The sequence below is a fragment of the Rhynchophorus ferrugineus genome, unplaced genomic scaffold, assembly GCF_030347505.1.
Source record: "Rhynchophorus ferrugineus isolate W39M unplaced genomic scaffold, kcgeb_rfMv2 rfM3, whole genome shotgun sequence".
NCBI lineage: Eukaryota > Metazoa > Arthropoda > Insecta > Coleoptera > Curculionidae > Rhynchophorus > Rhynchophorus ferrugineus.
Window position 1 is genome coordinate 30,041,705 of NW_027472582.1, and position 19,299 is coordinate 30,061,003.

The 19,299-nt window shown below is 31.9% G+C and overlaps 2 protein-coding genes across 13 annotated transcripts in view; both read right to left on the reverse strand.

The window, feature by feature from the left end:
- Positions 1 to 19,299, reverse strand: part of mbl (splicing regulator muscleblind) — a 630,287-nt gene that overhangs the window by 252,241 nt on the left and 358,747 nt on the right. The gene's annotated exons all lie outside the window — the stretch shown is intronic.
- Positions 8,602 to 10,718, reverse strand: LOC143192726 (uncharacterized). The gene is made up of 4 exons (XM_076398231.1): positions 10,530 to 10,718; positions 10,351 to 10,469; positions 9,571 to 10,066; positions 8,602 to 9,468 (listed from the first exon to the last, which is right to left on the reverse strand). The coding sequence occupies exons 1-4, from the start codon at positions 10,600 to 10,602 to the stop codon at positions 8,606 to 8,608; spliced, it is 1,551 nt and encodes a 516-aa protein (XP_076254346.1). The 5' UTR covers positions 10,603 to 10,718; the 3' UTR covers positions 8,602 to 8,605.

Consider the following 19,299-nt stretch of genomic DNA (forward strand, 5'->3'; position numbering starts at 1 on the left):
ACGCCGAGAACAATAAAATATTCGGTTATAATAGGTTAAGAGCTTTCAGACATTCCAGTTTTGGGTTAACGATTATGTCCCTCATAAAGCGGAAAAAAATATTGTACCTTTCGAAATGGTTCTCGGTCCAACGTAAGGAGACGAACCGACGAAGGTGGTGGAAGGGAAGAAGGAAAAAGGTCGGGGCCCCGGTGCCCGCCGCGGCATAAACTACAACAATTTGCAAATTTAATATGGCCGATGGAAAGAAATCCGGAGCTTTTTCTTCGGGGGAGAATTTATTGCGTGCTCCGTCCGATAGGCGTCTCTTAATTTCATATGCATGGAGCGCTCATACATCCTTTTCGGCGTCAGATAAAAAGTGAGGTGGTCCGGAACGGCCGCCCGTTACAACGCGGGGCAACCTCATAAATTCGCATTAGTTCTTTTTAAACCCCATTTTAAATTGCCATCCCTGGAATTTTAATGTCAGCGCTCCGGCTCGTCAACTTTCGTCGTCTATACGAGCGTACTTGTGCAGGTACGTGTTTCGGTCATTGTCAAAGCCATTATAAGCTTAATAACACTTTAAATTACGGAGGATATACATCATGTATGCTTTTATTATGTATACTATGTTATAATGTTGCTTAAAATAACACCGGATCATAACAAAACGTTGATAACAAATTTAAATCAGAATCAAATTCAATTCTAAAGGTAGTACTGTGACTAACGACGTATAATATTTTGAATATAACAGAACATTCTATCAATACAATATATTACTAATTTGACTACCAACCTTAAAAATTAACTAGTCTTGTTCACTTTAGTTCTAATTCAAAATTTACCGTGAGATTATGAGTGAGAAAACAGATACTATAATACAAAATTTATTATGTAACATTATTATATTATATTATATATTTTGTGGTGCCTGCGAGATCAGTTCCCTTTATATCATTATATTATATTATGAATTAGTTTTAATTAATATACAATAAATCATTCTTATTTGTATTCCATACTCCTTAAAAATGTAATTTGTATTTGGTATTTCAAATTACCAATATTCAAATAATTTCCAATTTCAAATACCTGACGCTAACGTACTTTGTAGTTAATAATTCAGATATTTATGGATTTAAAATACATTTGAACACAAATACATTTAAAGATCTTATTAGCGATTAGACATCTCAATAGTTCTTAAGCAAAATGGCAACCGCTACATATATGTATCTTTAAATTTAGCAACATTTGTGGTGTACCTCAAATTGTCCATCACTGCCACTTGAAATAAATGCAGCCATATTGGTGATATGTTGCCATCCTAGTTACAAAATTCGTTGGTCGCCAGAAAGCTTCCCAACATAGGAGAGGCTAGGAATTAAAAATCTTCCAATTCATGACTTAGAAGCAAATTATAAAAAACATGAAATAAAGCTTGACAGTAACAGCACTATTAATAGAATGCTTCCTAAACGATAAAAGCAAAAAGCTTACCATACTTGACCGTATTTTGAATTTTATATTTCTATTTTTCTATTTTTTAAAATACACGGGGCAAAATACACGTTCTGCTTTAAGTCCTTAACTTTCTGTATACTACATATGCCATTTCCCATATAAGTTACTTACACAATTTAACATAATGACTAGTTATTTTAAATAAAAACAAAAACAAATAAGATATTACTAAGAAAAATGTGTTGCTTTAGATATTTCAATATTAGTTTAAGACCAACAGTTCAGTTCAGTTCAGGACCAATGTAAAAAAATTGCAGCAAAATTTGTAAGAATATTCGTGTACATAAGAAGGCATATAAGCAAAGATTGCTAAAGTCAAGAAAGATGCAATTTCATATAGGTGCTTTCTTATTACTATCTTTTTAATTATTTAATAATTACCTATAAAATGTACATATATAAAGTTAATATTACTGAGATTATAAAATAGTAAGACGTAAAAATAGTGCTGTTGCTCATTGCGAATTATTTCTATTCAGTTAAACTTTCAAGAAGGACACACATTCAAACACCTGCATGAAGTTATTCATCTCAAGAAATTGAGATTAAGGACCAAAAACTCTTGGTTCTTACAAAACGTTCATAAAATCACAATATTCACCAGATTTGGGTTCGTTAAACAAAAAAAATATTTAATTAAGAATTGAAGAAAAGGCTTTAAAGTTTAAAAAGCAACTGTTTTGAAGACTGAAAAAATAAACATGGCGTAATTACATCGTATTCAAATGTAATTGCTTTAACGGAAATGAAAGAAATAGCATAAATCATTTCAATATATGTTAGTTATAAGTTTATATTATGTATAACAAATACACGAATCAATAATTTATATATAGTTTAATATACGGGGAAATCTATTGTTAATATCCTACATAATACAATGTTAATGCACTTACAAACACCATTCAGACTATCCACTAAATTAGGGAATAATTTTGATTGAATTAGCCAACTTAGAGGCAAAACAATGTTAAATTCGTCGGGGGCGCGAGAGGAGGGGGAAGCCCGGCCAAACATTCCGCCTAAACTAAATATATTAATTTGTCAAGCACAAAGCAATCTAAATTGGAATTATTAACGCGCCCTCGAAAACACCATTGATTATACAAATCCATTTCGGAGATATTCGACAAAGGTCCCGGTTACACAAAACCGATTTGCCCGAAATCCATCGACAAAGAGCGAGATTTTAATGAGTAGGTCTCTTTGAGAAAGAGAGAAAAAATGAGCTTTCTACGGATTTCTCCAAGGACGTTTCTCGATTTGATTAGCCGAATAATCAAGTGGAAAAATAAAAGAGCCACTTATATTTCTTGAAAAAAAAGTTAAATAATGCCTGTGAGAAACCTTTTATATTTCATTTCATTCATTTTATACAGCAATCCAGCAAACGATACTAAAATTTGATTAGATAATAATATTCTTACGAGACCAAATTTTATTATACTAAAATTAAAAGGAAGAAAATATTGTATACAGTATTACGTCAAAATGATTAAATTAATTATCGAACTGTATAATTTTCGAGAAGTACTAATTTCAGTGTTATTATTACGTAAAACGTTTTCTAGTTTGTAAGATTCATAGAAGCTATAAAATACTTATACGAAAATCGTATAAACTTACGATAATAAATGTGAATTAACACTCATAACTCAGCATGTTTATTCTATTTATTCAACAAACCAACAAATCATAAATATATATAGAAATGAAGATTAAAAGTTTCAAAATTATTAAGTATATTTAACAGCCTTCGATATAAAGCCCCAAATAATAATGACAAATGGACAGTGATTGCGAAAATTCATATCAAAAATAGGTTTACGCAAATAAATTATTTTTATTGCTTCATTTAAACTGGTTTATCTAATTTAAAATATGATATAAATGGGTTGTAATGGGAAAAACTAAATTGGTATTTAAATGGATTATTATTCAAATTCAAATGTAAAATAATCTGCGTAAGCTTTATATATTTACTCATATTCTTAATAGTAAAGTGTTGTCAAATCTCCTTTAGACCCTCTACTGATAGGAAATGGAAAGGCTATTGATACATACAACAATGTTATATTTTACATTATGTGAAACATAATCAACAACAATATTCTGTATCAATAGAATATGATCAGTAGAATAGAGTAGCTTCACAAAATTTAAAAAACAAATTAGTCTGAGCGATATTTTCATTTATTGAAGCCAGCCAGTAAGCCATGGCTTATTAAAACATTTGGTGGCGTTTTGAACTATTTCCGTATGTCGATTGACAATATCCAATCATTCATTAACAAACTATTCAATTTGGTTTTGACGCACATATGGTCTACTAAGATAGCGGAGTAGAAGAGGCTCTCCTTAATGGGCTCAAATCGGTTAGTAGATCTGAAGTTCTATTAGATCAGTTGTAACTCATTATCTATAATGCCAAAGAAACTTAAATTGTATAATTGAACGTATATTTTCCAATACAATGAAACAAATTTGACAATTTTGAACTGAAAATTTGAACCATCCCAGAAGAAAGATTTTTGTTGAATGTGTCAGCAATTTTCCCACAAGCCTCATTATGTAGCAGACTGAAAACGGCTAACGACTTCAGTCTGTGACTTACTCGCAAAGGATTACTATAAACAATATCGTGTGTTTGTTAAGATAAATTAAAAATGCAAAGTTTATGTGTTATATATGTTTAGGAAGCAATTCTGCTCTTGAGCTGGTAGTTGGAGGTGTTCTTGATCTATGATCTTCGAACAAAAAAATATTAAGGTAGTATTATGCAGAAGAGATGCACTAAAATTCAAATTTCTAACTTGCTAAGTCTAGACCTTAATGATAATATTATTTTAAAAAACCGATGTTCATCACTAAACAAATAAACTAAAAGCACTCTTTAATGGATGGCATCAGCTAGATTATTTTCCGTATATTTGAGATAGCCATATCTTTCGTAGTGATGCGGCTGATTTGTACCATATTTTAAGTTTATAAGTAATTTACATCTTGACCAGCATCTGAATTTTACCTTCCCTTTCATTCTATGAAACAATTTGTATGTATGAAAACTATTTTCCAGCGACAGAAATGATAAACAGCTTCGGACACCTCTTTGTCGCTATCGAGACGTGCACTTAGCGCAAAGTCGCCATCAGAAAACTGTAAAATACGATCCGATTGAAGTAAATGGATATCATAAAGCAGAAAAAGTAAACAGTTTTCCTTAAGGCTTTAATTGAGCGTGACGAAAACGTATACGATGGTTCGCACTTAAAACGAATTTTCACGCCCGAGATTGCCAATATGCATTTGGGCAAATCGTTAACACTTAGCCAACTGAAAGTTTCCGTCTGGAACAACCATTAATGGCCGTCGGCGCAGCGGGCAAAAACGTTAAAAAGCTCTCTTACACTATTTCGATGCGGCTGTGAGGGCAACTGCACTCCACCGCTACCGCCGCCTACAATTCTCCTTGCCTCTCAACCGTCACACAGTGCCATTTTATCAGATTTCAACTTTACGGATTATCGCTGAATCGATGTCAGTCAGGGGCTTTCCTCGAGATAAGTTTCCCAACAACATATATTTATAAATATATAAAAACGTTGCCAATTTTAAGTTATAAATATTTCAGTAGGAACAGTAGTGAGTTAATTTAATTTCCCGAAATATCTGATAGAATTAGCGAAGATTGCCTTAGCCTAAATCATGTCCAAAAATCACAATAAAGTGATCTAAATAAAAATGAAAATACATCTCTCAGTTTTAGTTAATTTTATAAACTCTTAGTTGTAGAGAGCGCTTTAGCGGTTTAGATAACACTTGCTAATTGTTGATTATTAGCAATCTGTTGATAGAATTTTCCACAACTCTTTAAAACAATTTAATTTCAATTAGTGACATTACATATCCCCACGGAAAACTGACTACAAATGTTAAACCGCACAATTTAAATACCAGTTTATTAATAATTTAATAAGATAATTTTAATTCTGAAAACAAATATGTACAATTTCATCAATTCATTCACGATATAATGTGAAATTAAACTGACCTTTATTACCATACAGCTGTCTATTATCGTCGAAAACGCTACAGTTTTATATTACTAAAAACACTCTTTACTATAGTTGCTCATAACTCAATTAATATACTAAATTAACTGATAATTTCAACTAACTTTTAGTTAATGAAGACAAAATAATACAAATCGTCGGAAAATTTAAGAAGAAAATAGTGAAAGATATTGCCTAGACTCTAAATTATATAGCCATTCATTTTAATCAATACAGGATGTTCAGAGATTATGCTTGTTACTGTTGAAATTCAGATCAATTTCATATTCTTGACTAAACTTCCTCATATCTCGATTTCCTATAACTAATCTACAATCGCAGCTTTATATAATTTTCTATGAATAATTTAATTTGTTTTCCGGTGATTAGGAACAAATTCAGAATCCAAAATTTGCTGTGCCAATCCAAAACTTAAGGTACATTAATGTACAGTACAAGACATACATAAATATTCCTTGTGACAGCGAAACTATTGATGATAGCCACAGTGATATTCTGCATGGGAAAAGAAAAGTTACCTATATTACTATTTTCTTCACAATTATTTCATATTTTCTCACTATATGGTTCAGGGTATACGTTCTCTGGACTTAGAAGCCACATCGGTCCAGCCATTTTCTAGTTTTAACAAGATTCACAAACAGCAATTTATTTACATATATTTATATAGAAGAGAAGTTTACATAACTGGCATAAGCAAAATAAATGAAAATTACTCTATACTATAACTTTACTCTATACTATAATTCAAAAATATATTATTACTACGAGATTAAGATGGAAAATAGTTGAATAGAAAATGTATATATATATATATATATATATATATATATATATATATATATATATATATATATATATACTAGCTGACCCGACAGACTTCGTCCTGTCAAAAAGATTTGTAATGTGGCAGTTATTGTGCCTACGTATTTTAAAAAATTCTCCTGAACAGAACCATCACCCTGGTGATAGGGCGTTGTGAATAAAAAATAATTAAATAAAACATATATAAGGATTGAAAAGTAAGTAATCGCTTTATTGTTAATCATGTGAATCATAATTATTATTATTATTATCATTATATTGCTTTGTGGTATACGATGTTTTTTGTTTGATTACCTGGCGCATAGATAAACAAATCTGATGGTTTTCCAACACGGGAACAGGCAACATACAATTGACCATGTGAGAAACATGGGTTTTCTAGATTAATACCACAAACACTTAATGATTGCCTCTGGGACTTGTTTATAGTCATAGCAAAAGCAAGCCGTCAACATGTCTATAGGAAATTTGCCATTACCAATGTCAATGAGTTGTTTAGAGAATATGTTTCCAGATTGGTCATTTTGCAACTCGACACGCATATTCTTGCTTAAATGAAGTACTTTAACATGTTTCCACAAATTGGAGGACTTTAGACATGCATTGAGTTCATCAGCTGGCGTTGATCGTGGAATCACTGGCAATGTTTGACGAAAATCTCCTGCTAATAAAATCATTGCACCACCAAATCGGTTATTATTGCTACGTAGATCTTTTAAGGTTCTGTCTAAAGCCTCCAAAGATTTTTTATGTGCCATCGTGCATTCATCCCAAACAATCAATTTACATTGCTGCAAAACCTTTGCCATTGCAGAGTTCTTCGAAACGTTGCAGGTTGGAGTTTCATTGCTTTGCATATTTAATGGCAATTTTAGTGCTGAATGGGCTGTTCGACCACCTTCAAGCAAAGTTGCTGCGATTCCCGACGAAGCGAGTGCAAGTGCAATTTTATTTTGTGAGCGAATTGTTGCTAATATTAATGAAATAAAAAAAGTTTTTCCTGTACCACCAGGTGCATCTAAGAAATAAATCCCTCCAGTTTCATCATTTGTTACTTTCATAAGAGTTTCAAATACATACTTCTGTTGTTCATTTAACAGTGGAAGATTTGTTTGAATTTATTCTTTCAAAGCGTTGAGATCATACAGTCTTTCTCGATGCAACTCTTGGTTAAAAGCGTCATGCATTGGACGATTGGGCGCGGTCAGGCCTAATTGAATTAATAGTTTGTTTGACATTATCAAGCACATGTCCTCAATTGAAATCAATGCTTCATTGTAAATTTCTTCACTGATTTGTATATTTGGATTTCCCATTCTATTCCGTATTTGATACAAAATATCATCACACATATAATCTTTGTACTTCATCCACAAATCAATTGGGTTTGATGGGAAGCATGTAGATATGATTATAGAAAACAATGTTCGTATTTGATGAGTGTGTGATGATATTACAGCATCATTGAGAGTTTGATCCCAATGAGCGTCATTTTCAAGCAATTGCAAACGTTGACAGGCTTCTCTGTAGGATCCACACAATTCACCATCAACAGTTCGTAACTGTTGGAATGATGTTGGGCCACGTACATTGACTAATAGCAGTCGTAAATAAAAACATTCATCATTGCTTGGATGTACTGAATAAATCCGGCCAATCGCATCGGTGGAATATACATCTGTATATCCTGGAACTGGTTTTCCTTGTTTCCGTCGTATAAATCTCCTTGAGGATTGATTCCAGGTATAATATTTTGGCATTTCAGAATATAGCAATGTTTGTGCGAAATCATCGTTTTGGCATGTCTCAAAAAAACTGGTTAATGTAGTAGATGGTGGCTGAGCAGCTCTTTGTACTGCGTTCTGTGCTGTAAAATACACTCTTTGTCCATTTTCTAAATGCACAGCTAAGTGAACAACAGAAGGGTGTCTCTCATGAATAGGAAAAGAAAATATTCGCCAAACTGCTTCATTACTACTGACATAGCGGCCCATTTGGTATTGGGTAACTTCATCATTAGAATTCCCTGCACCAATTCCAATCACAGCCATATCACTCCCTTTGGTTACATATTTGCAAATGTATTTAATCGATTTCACTGAATGGCAAGATTCAACGTTGATGTGTGCTTTGAATGTCTTTGATAAAATGGGTGAATATGGAACAATCCAACGATTATCTATTTCAATATCTTGTTAATTTAATTTGACAATTGTTGATTTTCCATTGTCTGCTGTCGATCTGCGACGATACAATGGATAACCGTCACTACCAGTAATTGTTTCCGATATTAATGTCCGTGGATATCGTTTTGAACATTTACCATCCATCATACACGGTGAATTTTGATTAAGAGTTCCACAGGGACCATGTATCATGTTTTTGATAACTACCTCATGCAATCCAGGATCTACTTGTACATTAGGGATTTCAGCTGATATCACTGCATCAACTTCATTTGGCCTTATCTTTTCAACCAACCAAATCAAAATGTGTGCATGTGGCAATCCTCGTTTCTGCCACTCCACAGAATACATCCAGCAGCGTGTCTCACCAAACACATTATGTTTTACGATGAAATTCATTAAAGATTTCAACTTTTGTCTAAAGACTCTGGCTGTAATATCATGACGATCAATGGGTGATTGCCCAGGGAATAACTCCTGCTTAATTTCTATCCATTGCGGATTGCATGTAAATGTGATGAACAAATCTGCTGTACCATAATGACGAACATACGACATGGCATCTTGAGCATATTCGTGCATATGCCGAGGGCTTCCGATGTATGTTGCTGGAAGAATAGTCATCCGACCGACATTCTGTGCATTTCCATCAGTATTAATCGCATCTCGAAGGTGAATATACTCTTCAGATCGGAGTTTGGTTTGATTCAACCTGATGAATGTTAATCTCTCCGTTTCAATTTTAACATAAATGTCAACAACATATTTGTGATATAATCGCCGACATTTCAATATGTGATTATCTTCATTTTCCCGAATCATTAGGCGGTATGAATAGTTCATTGAACTGACTTTTTTGTTGGTTTCAGAACCTGTAAATAGATTTTGTTTTAATAACATTCAAATATAAAATTAAAATACGTAATATAGTGACTGAGATATTATCGCCATAGCTAAACTAATATTTTAGTTACCTGTAATGGGATTTATCATTTTTATTGAGAAATCGTAGCCATCTTCACCTTGCCAAAATATAATGGGATATTGCAGTGCATCATATGAGCGGTGTGTTTCCTTTATACGTTGTAATTGATCATTCCGACGATGTAAAACAATATCACGGGATTCCAAGTTTTCTCCAACTACAACGACAGCAACTTCATCAATAGTTGGTGCATTAAAACGTCTTGTATGTTGACCTGCAGGTGTTTTATCAGCTCTGATTACAATTTTGTGATTATCGGATGGCATCAGATCCAGGGCAGTTTTAAACAATATAATCAATTGATTGTGTTGATGAAATAAAGTTTGTAATTGTTCTACAATAGACCTTTTTACTAAATTGTTATGTGCACAACGCAGATCAATTTCTTGTGGTGAATTGCCCATAAAATAAATTTGCAGGAATTTGTTGTCGCTATCTGACACTGGTAACAGTGAACCTGCTCTGTGATATATTTGCCCTTGTATCTGTAAATAAAAAAAATATTATGGTGTGGTATAAATTAATGGATTGTCAATGATCAAACTTAAATAATATTTGATCTTAAAAAGTATATATTTAGTTTTAACTAATATCTATCAAATATAAAATATAATAAAAGTGTCACTGAAACTGAATCACCATATAATATGATGACTAAGTGATATATTTCGTAATGATTAAGAAATTGAAGATTAGTAACACATCTTAACTTTGGTGACAGAAAATTTTGTTCGCTAAAATAATTATGAGTAACTGCTATAATACATACCTTGAAAGTTGGCATAAAATTTTCCCGAACTGCATTTGTTGCCCCAAATGAAGTCATTTGAAAGCAATTGTTATATTGTTGAATATGTGTCAAAAAGTGTATAGAATCTGTTCCTATTCCTGAAACCAATGAGTACAATGGTTCTGGTGGTGGATCCAATTGTATCAATTTCACTTTACCATTTGCGCAACACAATCCATTGGCTTCGTTTTTGTATTTTAATGCCTTACAGTGTGAGCAAACCAAGTTCATAGAACCAATAACAACACATTGGTAGTTACTGTAGTCAATTGACACATCGTAACTGAAAGCAGCTGGATTCAAACTTGCGCGATTATTAGTTGAATGTCGCGCTCGCGCTTCACGCGTTTGTGATATCCGAATTCTTTCACGTTCATTTCCGTCGTCACGTTCTTGTGCAGTACGATTAGATCGGTAATTAGCTTGGTTTATAGCATTTCTGGTTCTTCTACCTAAATTGCTTCGTCTTATAGGAGGCATATCAAATATAAATTATTTTTTCACTAATCACGAACTAAACAAACACTAACTAACTAAACACTCTGCACAAAACACGATATACGAATTTGTTTCGTGTATCACTTGACAATTCATCTGTCATCTGTCAAAAGTCATCTGTAACAGACAACTTTTTTTTTTAAATTTGATATGACTTGAACTCAAATCCTTTTAAGCCGTACGTATTTAAAATTTGAATTAAATTTTAAACAAATAAAAAATTTTAAATAAATAAAACAATTCGTACGGATTAAAAGGATTTGAGTTCAAGTCATATCAAATTTAAAAAAAAAAAGTTGTCTGTTACAGATGACTTTTGACAGATGACAGATGAATTGTCAACTGATACACGAAACAAATTCAAACAAAAAGGGCTATTTTTAGGGTTTTTCCAGCAATAATTCTAATTTTTCTCGCCGTAAAAACCATCCCTGAACTTCAACGAACATTTTAAAAAAAGATTTGGCCAAATTGGTCCAGGCGTTGTTGAGTTATGCGCTTAGGAACATATTTTGCGATTCATTTTTATATATAAGATATATATATATAATACTCTAATATGTGCTATATTTTTATAATAAAATTAATCACTCAGTAGATTTTGTTCAAAGTTAAAAATATAATTATTAATGCTTTTAATTACAAAATATATTTAGTATCATAAACTTGTTAGGTCCTTGTTCATACACTTTTATTTTTCTTGGTTAGTACATTCACTATTCTTCGCTTCTATAATTTTAACGACAGATAATTATTTTAAATATATTATTCTAAACACATGATACCAACGCTCAACAAAGCACCTATGTCGTTATAATTTCAGATGTTGTAATAACAATGTCATAATATCTGTAATAGTAATAATGATCAGTTAGTTATCAAATAAAATTTGTATAGGCAGGTTACTTTAGAGTATCACTAAAAGTTAAGTTATCAAAAATTTAAACCAGACGGTTTCATAAACATGCGATATTTTTTTCTTGCAATGTATTTTGCATTTATGCAGTTAACGTTACTGTTAAGTTATTGAGTTTAGGAAAAGAGAGGTAAGGAAATAAAAAAAGAAATTTTCGATAATTTAAGAAAATAAAATCATAATAATGTATAACGTAAGCATTCTCCTAAGAACGCATACCCGGGAAACTATAAAACTGTCGTTAACACAACTTTCCATCAGAAAACAATCTGCGAAAAATCAATCAATCATAAGTTTTTATCGTTCGTATAAAAAAACACAATATATTAAGGTGTTTCTAGTCATCATTTTCGCATTTTTGCTATCGATAAAAAGTTTGCCGTTTTACAAAGTTTATATATAGAGCTATAAGTATTCCTGAAGTGCAATTAAATTTAATATGTTTGTTGTTCTGGAATGTTTATATATAATAGTATAAGTGTTTTTCATCGTTGATTTTGTTATGAACAGATTAGACCATTTTTTTCTATTTTTCTGTGTCCTGATGTGTCTATGGGTCGCGAGGTTCGTTGAGTTCTGAATATATCTGCTTAAAGGAAAAACTGATTTAACATATTAGCTATCGACAAACTGGTTCCAGACACGGAAGCGCAAATTGCTACAATACTTAAAGTCCCTTAAGTAAATAGCTAATTTGGGATGGTGATTTATCTTGCTTTTGCTGCTGCCCCAAGTCAGATATGAAGAATGTTTGAATTTCAAAGCGCCGTTAATGAACACGTCCGCGCCTCGCAAAACTGCACCCGGTCACCGTCTGTCTCTCTCCTTCCTTCGCCCCAAGATAAAATATACAAACATTAATTTTCCGAAAACGCAAACCATAGGGCGAAGTTTTTTGCTCCGGAGAGCAGTTACTTCCGGACCGGGTTCCTCCGGCGGTTCGGCTTCCGCAAGACCGTATTTATAGTGACATAAAGAAGCATTTATGTAATTCAAGTTTCGTAATTAGAAGTAGTTGCGAAAATCTCCGTGCAAGGGAGGGGAGAAGGAGCGATAAACGATCTGTAACGTGTATAGCGTGATAACTTTTAGTTACTTGAAATTTATACCGAAGGAAGAGGGGTTTAAGTTTTATTAATTAGAAACTAAATTATTCGAAAACAAGTTAATTAATTTATCCTTCAATATCGTTAATAAATATATAATTAATTTATTAATACATCTGCCCCTTGGTCGAGTCAATTTGTGACAATTTTAAATGATATTTGAAAAGAGGAAACCAATAATACAACTCAAAAAAAAAAACAACAAAAAACCAACAGCAAATAAACAAAAACTGTAAATATTTATATGATTGCGGTTTTCAGAGCCTACTAACTCAAATATTCACTAATGAATTTTAAGCATAAAAAATTCAAATATTCTCGAATGTTACCGTCACAGTCATCATCACATATTTTTCTGTCTCTCGGGACACAGAAAAATAGAAAAAAATGGTCTCGTTTGTTCATAACAAGATCAACGATGAAAAACTTTTATACTATTATATATAAACATTCCAGAACAACAAACATATTAAATTTCATTGCCCTTCAGGAATACTTATAGCTCTATATAAACAATGTAAAACGGCAAACTTTTTATTGATATCAAAAATGCGAAAATGATGTTTAGAAACACCTTAATATATTGTGTTTTATTTTGTAGGAACGACAAAAACTTATGATTGATTGATTTTTCGCAGATTGTTTTCTGATGGAAAGTTGTGTTAACGACAGTTTTATAGTTTCGCGGGTATGCGTTCTTAGGAGAATACTTTCGTCATACGTTATTATGATTTTATTTTCTTAAATTATCGAAATTTCTTTTCTTATTTCCTTACCTCACTTTTCCTAAACTCAATAACTTAACAGTAACGTTAACCGCATAAATGCAAAATACATTGCAGGAAAAAAGTATCGTATGTTTATGAAAACGTCTGGTTTAAATTTTTGATAATTTAACTTGTAGTGATACTCTAAAGTAACCTGCCTATAGAAATTTTTTTTGATAACTAACTGACCATTATTAGCATTACAGTTATTATGACATTATTATTACAACATCTGAAATTATAACGACATAGTGCTTTGTTGAGCGTTGGTATCATGTGCTTAGAATAATATATTTAAAATAATTATCTGCCGTTAAAATTATAGAAGCGCAAAATAGCGAATGTCGTAACCAAGAAAAATAAAACATATGATCAAGGTCCTAACAAGTTTATGAGACTAAATATATTTTTGAATTAAAAGCATTAATAATTATATTTGTAACTATGAACAAAATCTACTGAGTTATAAATTAATTTTATTATAAAAATATAGTACATATTAGAATATTGAGATTTTAAGACATGAAAGAAGGCAAATAAATCACAGCGATATGGAAGCAATACAAGAGGACTTTAGCTTAAGTGTAATTTAGTATAATATGGGAAATAACTTCTTGCTTTAGAATTTATCCCAGCACCAAAGAAATGTAGTAATAAATCAATATATAATTAATTAGTCATTTAACATATCGAATAAAAATTTTTAAAACATTTCGACCAATTATATAGTAAAACAATAAGAAAACTTAATTCTGCAGCAGAATGAATGTTTGCTCTTCAGTGAATCATGAATACATTGAAAAGCTTTATAGACATGATGAGGCTTCAGAGTCTTTGGAAAAGGAAATCCGTGATCAGAAAGGATTCATTATGGTATAGGGATATATTCTGCTTGAGAGGAATCAAGTCATATTCAGAAACTGTATATAAGATATTGTAGAGTTAGATATGTGAAAGAAGCAACACTTTTGTTCCACCTGATATAATGGGAATACGACATAACCAAATTAATTATATATAAATATTGATTAATTATAAATCAGAACACACAGAATAGAGAGACCCCACCGTTTAACGAGTATATATTATTAATTTCTACCTTTCCTTAATCCGATCCCATCTCAATTAGTATATTGACCTAGAAGTTATCTAACAAACTCTTCAGCAATGAACTGTTTACAAATTAGTACTTGGCTATAATAATCATTCTATAGAGAATCTATTAAAGACTTAAAGACTAAGTTCTGAAATCCGGCCGATATGGTGTACGGTAACTTCTAATTCGAACGATCCGGGAAGTTTTGAAGTCTTGCATAGAAACAATAATTAGAAGATTGCGGCCGGCGAAAATACGGCTAAATATTTGAACGACTTTCAGAAACAAGAAACTTATATTGAAATTCCTTCCATACCGATTTTCTTAAATTATTGATAATAATCTTAAACCGTAACTAATCTTTTAATAAGAACTATTCTACTTTTTCAGACCACTAGGGAAATACCAAAAGAATAGGTCTTCGACAATATTTGTCTCCCCCCTGGGATAAAGCAAACCTCTGATAGAGTTTATCTCTAAAATGTGTGCGTGTTGAAGTAATCTACACTTATGGGCTTTCCTTTTTTTCTTTCTATTTTCTCCCATCCCGTATAGATTTGGTATTCGTAAAGGTAGAAGAATATCAGGGAGGCTTTCTGAAGCTATTTAAATAGTTAATTATACTTGTTTGGTAATCCTCTAATAATAACAAACACTCAAATTACTATATTTTGCAATTAAAAGTATAAATTACCTGACATTTCCGAGAATTACATTCAGTTGTACTGTAGTCGACTATATGAATCCAATTTATGGCTTACCTGAAACAAAATAACAATCAATACCAACGGCAAAGACAATACTTTTTACAAGTTAAATTACTTCCCATTCGGGGAGCTTTATTAATGACAAAGAACGCAAACGTTTATATACAATTGACTCCGAGAAAAAACAAATATTCATATCCATACATCGTATAAAGTGTTGTGGGCATTATTTTCAAACAAAGCGTATTGTACGGGTAATAAAAGAGCAAACGAATTATTTTGAGGCTTTTGTTGGGAAACAGAGGTGCGCTTACGTATAGGTGAGGCATGGAAATAAGAATAAGAGGAAAATGAGGCGGAGAAGCTGTAAATTAAGAATGGAGTTTTAGGTATGGAATTAGACGAACGTTTAGTTTGCGACAGTTGAACTTAACAATCATCCGGGCACCATGCGAAATTTATTAGTTAATTTTAACGCAGTACATAAAAACATATTTTATTACAATTTGTCACTTTCAACGTTATAGCAAAAAGTAATTTTACGTTTTATTAATAAAAAATACAGCTGAAGAAAACGATATTTTAGAAAAAATAATACGACGCATGTTAAGATTAGAAACAAATCATTAATGATGGCTTTATTAAATTATATTTCGTGATATACTCTCCAATTATGCTAGATGGCATTAGAACGCTAACATTTCGTATAAAAAAACTTAATTGACAATTTAGTGGTTGTCTCAGTTTTTTTTACTTATGTCAAAGATGGAGGCTAGCATAGAAAAAGACACTATATTTTTAAAAAATTCCTGGCTTAAGTGCGAAACGGAATTCACGTGACTGAACATATGAATATTATATTTGGCTTTAACACCGCAACAGCCAGTCACGCGCAGTTTTAGATTTGTCGATCCCGTTGCACTAATTTCTATGTTAAAAAATACAGAATAGAGTGGCCATTATAGGCTTCTGAAAAAAAATACTCAAGGCTTCCTTGATGAAAATTTCTACAAAAAAAAAACCTAAAAATATAGAATTAGGTCCTGAAAAAATCAAAACAGCTGATAATACAATGAACTATAACTAGGGAATTTCTAAACATATAAATAGATGAATACACGAATACTGGAAAAAACTGAATTATACCGCATAATATATAAATACTTTATAAGCAATAGCGAAATAACAAAAACAAAGATAAATATAAAATAGATTTACAAAACAGAACAAGAGAATATTTACATTACAGAACTTATCCATAACACAAGAATACTCGGTTTTAGACCTGAAAAAATAAAACGTGTTTATAAGGTAAATTGGAGGGACTGAATCCAAATTAGTAGCACAATTTTTAAAACTGATTCAAATTTTCAAAATATTCAATAAATTCATTACGTAAACGAGTTTTGGTCATTAATGGCAAAATTAATTTTGGCCCTTTATTAAATTAAAAAGTATAAATCCGAAATGAACAGAAGTTGAAATGATCGAGATGTGAATGCAGAAGTTCATTAAAAAATATCAAACGAATAATAGATTGAGAAAAATGCTACCATAACATTAAATACACTTAAAGTTACTTCAAGTAATATCAACAAAGTAATACAAAGATAAACTGTTTTAAACAGGCATAATTCAGACTCATATAATGAAATCGCAATGCGTTATAGCCTCTCTGTTCATCTAAATCCATTGACTAAGTCTATCATATAATGTTAAAAGCACTTAATTTTTAATGCGCGCTGTATATAGCTATTTTATGGTAAAGTTAAGATTCTGAACTGATCCTCGTAATGGCCTCATTACGGTTATCCAGCCAGTAAAAATTCCATATCGATCCCAGGGACCACCATAGAGGACCTAACGGAGAGAGCTCGTGGTCCTCGACCACTCAAAACCATTACGGTATCAAATTGACACCGTTGGTGTTGGTGATTGCTGCCTATAAATGCCATTTTCGATGGCCGTAAAGCGCATGCAATAAAGTTCCGTGTGTACAGTACACTGAAACCGCCTTTATTGTTTCGCCAAACGCAATTTTGCATTAGTCACGTACCGAGGTTATTTTTCTTTCTGTAATCGCCCTTATGAAGTGGCGTGTTTTCCCGGTCACCCATAACTTTTTAAACGAACACCGATATTGGATCGCGTCGGATCAATATTGGCTGTGTTTTATTCGTCGCCGAGGAAATATGAAATTGTTTTTAATAAAGTGGAGAGAGCACAACAGAGTTCGGCATCGAATTTAGAATCTTACGGCGTTCGCTTTTGTGGCTTTTTATTTATTTCCGATGAAAACATGAATAGAAAGGTAATATTTGGTTTCATCTTCTCGTATACCATCTTCAATAAGTTTTCAGCTTATTTTTATTATGAACATTACAATTCTTTATGGAACGTTTGTAGATCTAGGTCTTATTTAGAATTTTTTAATGAACTGAAGTTTATATATAATATATCAAGACTAAGCTGCAGTTATTGAGAATTGAAATATTTTAGATAAAATATTATTTTGTTAAAAGATTTTATTAAAGATACTATTTATTATAAATTAAATATATAGTAATACATTTTTAGACATTTTGTGTTGGAAGAAAAGTATGTGAACAAAAACAATTTTATCATTCCATGGTTTAAAACTTTTACAATTTCAACTAAAATAGCTATTGTACTATGTAGCAACTTAGAAATTTTACTGGTGTACATCAAGGACCTGTCTTTTAGGTACAAACTCTCTACCGCGCAGCACTCTCGCCTTATTATTTCCGAAAAGGCATCATCAAGCCTATTATCATAATGTAAGATGAATATACTATTTAAACGTAGAGTTTGGTCCTAACACATTATAATATCGTTGTTATTAGATTATGACGAAATAAAAAGAAATATGACGTATTTCAAATGTATAAAATAACTGATTCTGTCCACATTAGAATGACTCATAAGAAAAATGTTCCTGTGGCTGCCCAAATGTCAACCAGTCATCGAATTTATAGTAACGGGCGAAGAAGTCATAAAAAATACACGGGCTGATCGTTCGGTAAAGGTCTTCGACGATTATACGTACACCGCATCAGTCTTTTATGGACTTGTTTACCATACAGATTAATAAAAGAAATAACAGGGTAAACGTTGACGGCGTAAACTATTTAAAGGGCGTCCATAAATAACCGAACCAATAATCTTAGTACGAATACGTGCATGTGAACACTTTATAGTCATTACTTCTCGTCTATACACAACCTCAACTTTATGGGGCACAATAAATTTATGCCCGAGAGCAAATGGCTTTCAATTATTTATAAAACTGTTGCGAGCAATCGTATTTTCTCCAGCGCCGCTGCTTTAGTTGTTTCTTTTAGAGGCGCTTGCAGTTCAGATAGAACGAATTTGGTGTTAATTAATTTAATACTAGACGAAAACAATGATCTAACGGATCGATATTCCGAATGAACTAATAATTTACATCACACGCCATATATGGAAGCAGTTGAAACTAATAAGATGAAAATGAACGCTCTCGAGAGCTTATAGAAAATGATTTGGTTTTAGCAAATGTTAAGGTTTTAAGAACGAACTATAGTAACACTTTACAACGTGTTATTTATTCAAATTACTGATTCAAATTGCTTTTTCTGTTGGACATAACTGTATATGCTTGCAGGGAAATATACAGTAATATTTACACTTGCAATCATATTATCACAGTGCTACTGCTTAGTTTCAAAGTGTTCACAGTTGGAAATAACCAATTTAGTGTTGAAAGATTTAGGACTAGTACTATTTAGTAACTTCAGTTTAGTATTATAGTTAATTAATTGAGGTATCAAGCGAAGTA